Source organism: Chenopodium quinoa, unplaced genomic scaffold, assembly GCF_001683475.1.
Source record: "Chenopodium quinoa cultivar QQ74 unplaced genomic scaffold, ASM168347v1, whole genome shotgun sequence".
Taxonomy (NCBI): Eukaryota; Viridiplantae; Streptophyta; class Magnoliopsida; order Caryophyllales; family Amaranthaceae; genus Chenopodium; species Chenopodium quinoa.
In genome coordinates this window covers 4,611,968-4,619,526 of record NW_018742914.1, presented here as the reverse complement: position 1 = coordinate 4,619,526, position 7,559 = coordinate 4,611,968, and the positions used below count along the sequence as shown (strand labels likewise).

The 7,559-nt window shown below is 35.0% G+C and overlaps 1 protein-coding gene across 1 annotated transcript; it reads left to right on the top strand.

Annotated features, from left to right (window-relative positions):
- Window positions 1-788: 788 nt before the first annotated feature.
- Window positions 789-2,216, top strand: LOC110727765 (pathogenesis-related protein STH-21-like). Its single transcript, XM_021907342.1, has 2 exons — window positions 789-1,444; window positions 1,707-2,216. Exons 1-2 carry the CDS (start codon window positions 1,255-1,257, stop codon window positions 2,000-2,002), a joined length of 486 nt encoding a protein of 161 aa, XP_021763034.1. The 5' UTR covers window positions 789-1,254; the 3' UTR covers window positions 2,003-2,216.
- The last annotated feature ends 5,343 nt before the right edge of the window (window positions 2,217-7,559 follow it).

The window sequence follows — 7,559 nt, the reverse complement described above, 5'->3', positions numbered from 1 at the left end:
TTTTATTTAATAAAAAAAAATTATTTTTATAGTCAAACCAGTTCATACAAACAACAAACTACTTAAGCTATCATTAAAAAAAAAAAAAAAAAAAAAAAAAAAAACGCCACTTAAGCTCTCAGCAACAAATAAATTTCGATTCAAGTAATATATTTATAACTAGCTTTTTAACCCGTTCGATGCACGGATTGTTACTAAGGTTATTTTTCTTGAAAAGTGTCAGTGTTGTGGAATTTAGTTAGGTATATATACATAGATATTGTATACGTAGGGTATGAAATGACACATTGGTTTAAGGTATATTTAATTTTAGGAGATGAAAAGACTATTTTATTGTTAATGTAATTAACACTAATTAGTTTAACTTTAATTTATTATATTGAATATGAAACACTCAATTTTCTTATTTAAATTTGTAAGTTTTAGAATCCATAAATATTAAAGACTCAAACATTATTTATATATTTTGTTTTTATATTAAAATGAAAATTTAAAAAGAAAGGATTAAGTTAGGTGACGCATATGAATGGTTATGGTGACATGTGGCTTAGTATATTAAGTTAGGTGACATGTGGCTTAGTATAGATTTGTGGTTTGTGTTTTTAAATACTAAAGTATAGATATAGATATAGATAGATGACATGGGTTTTGATTGTGATTAATACTGTTAACTCATTACAATTTTAAGTTTTTCAATTATTTCGTACTTCATAAGTTCATATGATTTAACTTGTCGTATCTAATTTTTTTATTACTCCGTATTTTATTTTACAATGTCAATTTAGAGCATGTCAATTTAGAGAGAATAGAAAGTTGTATTTTTGTATTAGCGTATACACATATATATACAACCAAAGTGATTAGGGTGGAACATAACACCGACTCATTAGCTATACATAGTATATATTCCATCATACATCTTCACACATTTATTATGTGCTTATACTTTAATAGTCAAATAAATAATCAGATAAAACTAAACGAATACGTATTTCCCTCAATTATTCAGTTCTACCAAAAAAAAAAGCTCTTAAAATAATGAGGCGGCTTCTTTAATTTGTCCTTACCAATAACTTACTTTATTTTAGTTACACTTTCCACACCCCAAACCCTATAAATACCCAATCTATTTTTCATTCTTTACATATCGAATTCATTCTCTTCTTCACTGCCAAATCTTCCAACTAAACTAAGCCTTTTATTCTTCTAAATAATTATCCTTAGCTCTCTTAAATTTATCAGTCCTTAGTAATCATGGGTGTCTTCACATACACATTGGCTGATATAACCAGCCCAGTCGCCGCGTCCCGGTTGTTCCAAGCTCTAGCCATTGACAACCATAACTTTGTTCCTAAGGCATTGCCTCACTTGGCTAAGTCCGTTGTGTTTGTTGAAGGTGATTCCACCACTGTTGGATGCATCAAGCAGATCGATTTCCCCGATGGTTAGTTTATTTTCTTACTACTCTGTATTAATTAAACGTTACCCAATTTTATTGTGTGTGTAACATGCTAACATCTGCTAAAATAACACATTTATATATACATACTTTTTCGTAAATAATTTAACTTTTTTACAAGGTCGACTTTTACTTATCCCAATAATGTACAACTTTAATTTGATCATTATTTTTTTTTAGAGTTGACTTTTACTTTTTAAAATGTACAACTTTGATCATTAATATTATTACATTGATCATTTTGCAGAGGCTCCATTCAAATATGTGAAAAATAGAGTGGACGAGATTGATTCCAACAACTTCTACCTGAAGTACACTTGCATTGAAGGAGATGTGTTCCCTGATACAGTGGAGTACGCTGTGTATGAAGATAAGTATGATGTATCCGAAGCCGGAACCCGGTGCAAGATGTTGGGACACTACCACATGAAGGGAGACAATGTGATGAAGGATGAGGATGTTGAGAAGGCCAAAGAAGGAATCCAAAAGATGTTTATGGCTGTTGAAGAGCACCTCATTGCCAACCCTCAAGTTTATGCTTGAAATATTATCCAAAGTTTTATGAGTGATTTAAGTCATCTAACTACAAAAAATTGGAGCTATTGAGTATGTAATGTGTGATGTTTTGAATTTAATTTTCCTTTGTTCCTTATTTGTGTGGTTTGGGAGAAAAAATAAACTGTGAGAAAAGTATGTAATTGTTGGGATTTGAATTGTGAAGTAAGAGATGTTAAGTTTCACTTACTAGTGAAAAGTATTTTTGTGACTAAACAAGCTATAAAGAAGTAAATGTTGTTCTTAATTATGATTATAAATAAAACTCCTACAATGCATGATTTGTTTGTAATTTTAAAAATAAATAATATTCATAAAAAAAAGGGCTTTCAAATTTAATTTTCCCCCAAATCGAGCTTAATTTGGAACCTTAAGCATCAAAATGATCCCTAACACCTTTAATTAAACTTTTTTTTTTATTGGCACAAAATTGAGAGGAATAAAAAAAAAAAAATTTAATTGGTGTGAAATGGGTCCGCTAACAATAGGATAACAACACGGTCACTATTGATACATAATTGAAAGTTTAAGGTTACGGTGTGTAACTTTCAAAAGTAAAAAATCAACACTAGAGGGTTATACATGACTTAAGTATGATTTTATCATCATATATATCCTATATAAGTGAAAAGGGGTTTTTGGTCATAACTTTCACTCTCTCGAATTATCCCTCTTAACTTTTTTCTTAAAAAAACACAAATTCTTATATGTGTCTGGTCACACGGTGTGATCATCCATCATAGGGGTTACTGTGTGAGTGTTATATAGAGGTTATTTGTTCAATGAGGATTACTTCGCCAGTGTATCGGGTTATTCAGGAGTTACTCAGTCAGTATTACAAGGGGTTATTTTGTTCTTTTACAAGTGACCATATGTTGTGCCAACCTCACACAAGACGCAGCAACCCGACCACACTATATCATGGCCAAGGTTACTTATTCAGAGGTAACCATTATAAGGTTTCGTGTTCATGGATTACCCGGTCAGGGATTACTCTCACACAAAAAACACGCTAAATAAATAAGCCCTGAATAAATAAACAAAAAAAACGCACTACTAACTAAATTCGCCTGACTAAATAACCCCTAAATAAGTAATTTAGAGAAAGAACCATTAAATTATGCAGTACGAATTAAAAAGAAAAAAAAAAAAAAACTGCCAATGGCATCACCAATAGCTTTTTTTGCTCCATTTTCAACAGCTTCAACTGAACTAGGAATTGATCCTCTCCTTCTTAAACCATTAAAAATGGTTTTTCGACACTCCAACTTTGAGCTCAAGATCGCCTATCAAACCCTAATTCATCTCATGAAACGTCAACACTCTCAGGTATTTCTCTTTTTCCGGTTCAATGATGTTTAATTTCCATAACTTTAACTATAATTATTGATTTTTTAAACTTAGGGTTTTTGTAAATTTTCTGAAATTGCAGATTAGGTTTCTTGCGTTTATGATAATTGATGAGTTATTTATGCGTTTGAAGCTTTTTAGAACCCTAAATACTTAGAATTTGGATCAATTGTTAAGTTATTCGATTGGATTTAGAAGAAATCAATCCTTCTATCGCATCAGTTTAAGTTTATCTGAAATTTTAGAAAAATTGAACTCGTCATTTGGATTTCATTATAAACAGCTTGGTTAAGATAAGATTATTGAAGAACACACTTATTTATCAATTCAATTCCCTATTTTACAAGCAAATGCTGCTTGGATTGAGCGAGAAAGGAGAGAGAGGGAGGTGAGAACGCGCAAATGATCTTGAAGAACAAGCTCGAGACGTCGAGGGAGAGGCTTCCATCAGGTATACAACCTTTTTCTCTATCTTTAATGGAGATTATTGTTGTTTGGGTCCAATTAAGCTAATTGGGCCTAGTCATTAAATGATTCAATATATGCCAAGGTCAAGGCCCAAGCCTCCATTTTGCCAAGTCAACATAAAGTCAAGCGGCCCAAATTGTCATGGTCAGCCCATGATTAAGTCCAGCCCATTCATTCTCCTTGCCAAGCTAAGGTATAAAAGCCTTCAAGTACATCATTTATCATTCATACACATACAAGCCTCAAGCATTAATTCTCTTGCATAGCTTTCTCTCTCTAAACACCGTTTGACTTCGGCATCGAAGGGGCTTTCCTCGGAACCACCCCCGAGGCCAATTTACGTGTGTTTGTGTAGGGAATAAATTTCAAGCGTTAACCCCTAGCTTGAACCCCACTGTGATCATACACTAAAGTACGGTGGCGTCCAAAAGGGAGGAAGATAGAGCAAAAGAGTCGCCAACAAGTTTTAGGAACTTGTAAACCGTTCACGAGGAGAAGGTTACACCCCTTAACGATCCAAGAGATCGTCAACTCCATAAGGTCTAGAACCAAATAAGGGTTCGGGGATGAAGGTAAAAATCCAACCTAAAAGTGATTGAACCTGCCCTAATAATAGGTCTCTACTTTATTCAGATCGTATTCATGTGCGCTTTTTAACTAACATGCAATCAATAAGTTTAACCCTAAACCTGTTTATCTATGTTGGTTGAATATTAATGCACAAATAAACTATTATTGGAGATCACTTGAAATTATAATCAAATTAACCCTAACAAGATTATTAATTATCTTATTAAGCGTGATTACAAGTACCAAAAATTCCCTTTAAACATTCATAAAAGGTGATCAAGCAATAACAATAAAATATATCAAGCAACATAATAAATAATCAAAATAATAATTATCATCATAACAATCATAACAATTATAATCATAAATCATAAAGATAATCATTATAATAACAATAATAACGTTCATAATCATGTTCATGTTAATATTAAAGCATAATAAAAATAGCAAGATCCTAGGCATGATACTAACTAGATTAATAACAAACCCTAGCATGTCACTAAACAATAAAAATCAAATATTTAACCCTAACATGATACTAACATGAATAAATATTAGGAAGAACATATGAAGCATCGTAGAAATCATAATTGACATTATATTCTTTACCCTAAACATGATATTAGGAATATCATAATAACAATATAAACATGATTTCTACATCATAACACCAATTAAAACCATTAAAGTACTTACTTTGATGCCTCGTACCTCTTTCTAATAACAAAATACACACGTTGGTAACTTCAAGGAAAATAATAAACAAAACATTCAAATTAAATAATTGAAATAAATATTTGGGACCAAACCCTCAGAAATTAAACCTTTCACGTCTAGGGCGAAGGCAAATTCGAATATGGCTAGGTGTGTCTAGAACTAATGAATGCGGAATTTTGTATGTAAAAGCAAGTTTGAAAAGAGAGAGAAAGAGATGAATGAATGAAAGGGATTAAAGAGAATGAGAGAATTAAAAACTGATTGTAGGTGAATATAGATGAATGTTGATGAGAATTGGTGAATGAAAACGGATTTTTAATACGTTATTTATAGAGAAAATCATCCAAAAAGATAAATTAACAAAAAAGAGTCCTGGCGCACCAAAAACAGAGCTGGCGCCAAGCGCCAACATTAGCGCCAGGCGCCAATAGCTGGCGCCAGGCCTAGATCCAGGCGCCAATGCCTGGCGTCAGGCGCCAGGCCTGTTTTTGACGCGTTTTCGAAAATCAGATAAGTTTTGCCGTACAGGAGGATAATATTGTATATTTTCCTCAAAAATGCTCTTTGATTTTAATTAAAACTCTGAAAATTCAACAAAAGTCAATTTATCAATGCTAATTGAATTAGGAATGAAAAAAAACCTTCTAGAAGACTAAAACCATTCCTAATTGCATTAGGAATGATAAATCATATTAGGCCCTCCTCTAGATCATTGGGCCGCGTATAAGGCTCAAACCGGGCCCAGTTTAGTAAATTGGCCATAACTTCCTCAATATTCATCGGAATTGGGCTTATAATATATCGTTGGAAAGCTCTTGTCAAGCCCCATCCAACTACACTACTATTGGACCCATATCATGGACCAACCAAACTGGATTGACTGTTTTCTTAAAATAAGTTTTCAAAAACAGAGAGAAGTGAAAAGAAATTAAAACTATCCGCAACACTAGACTTTCCACACTTTCGCTTCATTCGATTGTGATTCGACGTGAAAGGTACTCATCACTGGGTTTGGTTTTTGGGGAGACACAAATAGGTGTCTACAATTTGCTGTGCAGGAAACCTTCAACCCAACATCATTTGGACCGGATTAGTCTTCATCCACCTCATTGGACCTTCGGCAAGGTCCCATTGTTTTCATCCGAAACAATTTGGCGCCGTCTGTGGGGAAGACTTTCAAAAATCTTTAAGCCAATCAAAATCATCTTACAAAAATCTTAGTAACAATGGCTAAGAATCGCAAGAACAAGCGAGTAAGTCAAGGAGCAGGTGAAAGGCCTAAGGACCCTCCTACTCCTACACCATCACCTTCTCCGGACCGAAACTCTTCTAAGGGTGCCAGCTCGGGAGAAGCATACTGGGAGGATTCCCTATCTCCCATAATTCACCAATCTCATCATAGGCCGAGCCCACCTCGGTCTAACAACAAAAGTCAGTCCGATCATAGGACTCAATTAGTGCCTCAAAGCAGACCTTTGAGTATCCACTCTCACTCTCACACTCAGCCGAGGACCCCTTTAACGGGCCCTAGCTCGGAAGAGGTGGCGAGAGCGCTGGCGGTGCACATGGAAGCGATGAAGGCACAGAGCATGCCTCCTGCTCGTGACCGACCTCCTCCTCATACCAGGCATCAGCGGAGAAAGCTCGACCAAGATGGGGGGAAACCTCCCTCCTTTACACTACTAGAAAACAGCTTAATTCCGACGGAACCGTGCCGACGGACAAGAAAATCCGTCGGTAAGTACGAAATTTCCGACGGAATTAAATTCCGTCGGAAATGTACGACGGATTTTTAATCCGTCGGAAATTATACCATTTACGACGGAAAATTCCGTCGTAAATGGTATAATTTTCGACGGAATTTAATTCCGTCGTAAATTTACGACGGAATTTAATTCCGTCGGAAATTTGCGACGGATTATAACTCGTTTCCGACGGAATTTAATTTTTTTCAAAAAAAAACAAGGAAAAAACCCCAAAACCCTAATACTTAAACGGCGCCCCACCCCCCTCATTCACAATCCTCCTCTCTCCTCCCTTTTCTCTCTTCTCACGCTCTCTGTCTCCTCCCTTTCTCTCTCCTCACGCTCTCTCTCTCCTCTTCCTCCTTCTCTTCTCACGCTTTCTCTCTCCTCTCCTCCTCCTCCTCCTCCTTACTCTCTTCTCAAGCAAGCTCTCCTCCTTTTATGTCGTTTATGGTGATGTTAGTCAAATTAATGGTTTTTAAGGTCAAATTCGACCATGAAAATCCTAGATCTAGGGTTTTCGTGGTCGAATTTGGCCTTGTTAAACCAAGTTCGTGGTTAATTTCGAAATTTTTTTTATCTTAAGGTACGTTCTAATATTTAATTTTGATTTTTTATTTAATTTTTGGATGATTTTCGGTGGTGGTGGATCTAAATTTGGGTGCTTTTCGGTGGTGGTTGTGGTCTGGGTCGTA

Excerpts from the sequence above, each read along its gene's own strand:
- LOC110727765 (XM_021907342.1), top strand. The coding sequence starts at position 1,255 with ATGGGTGTCTTCACATACACATTGGCTGATATAACCAGCCCAGTCGCC. Across the intron at positions 1,445-1,706 it reads GCAGATCGATTTCCCCGATG|AGGCTCCATTCAAATATGTG; the intron begins GTTAGTTTATTT and ends ATCATTTTGCAG.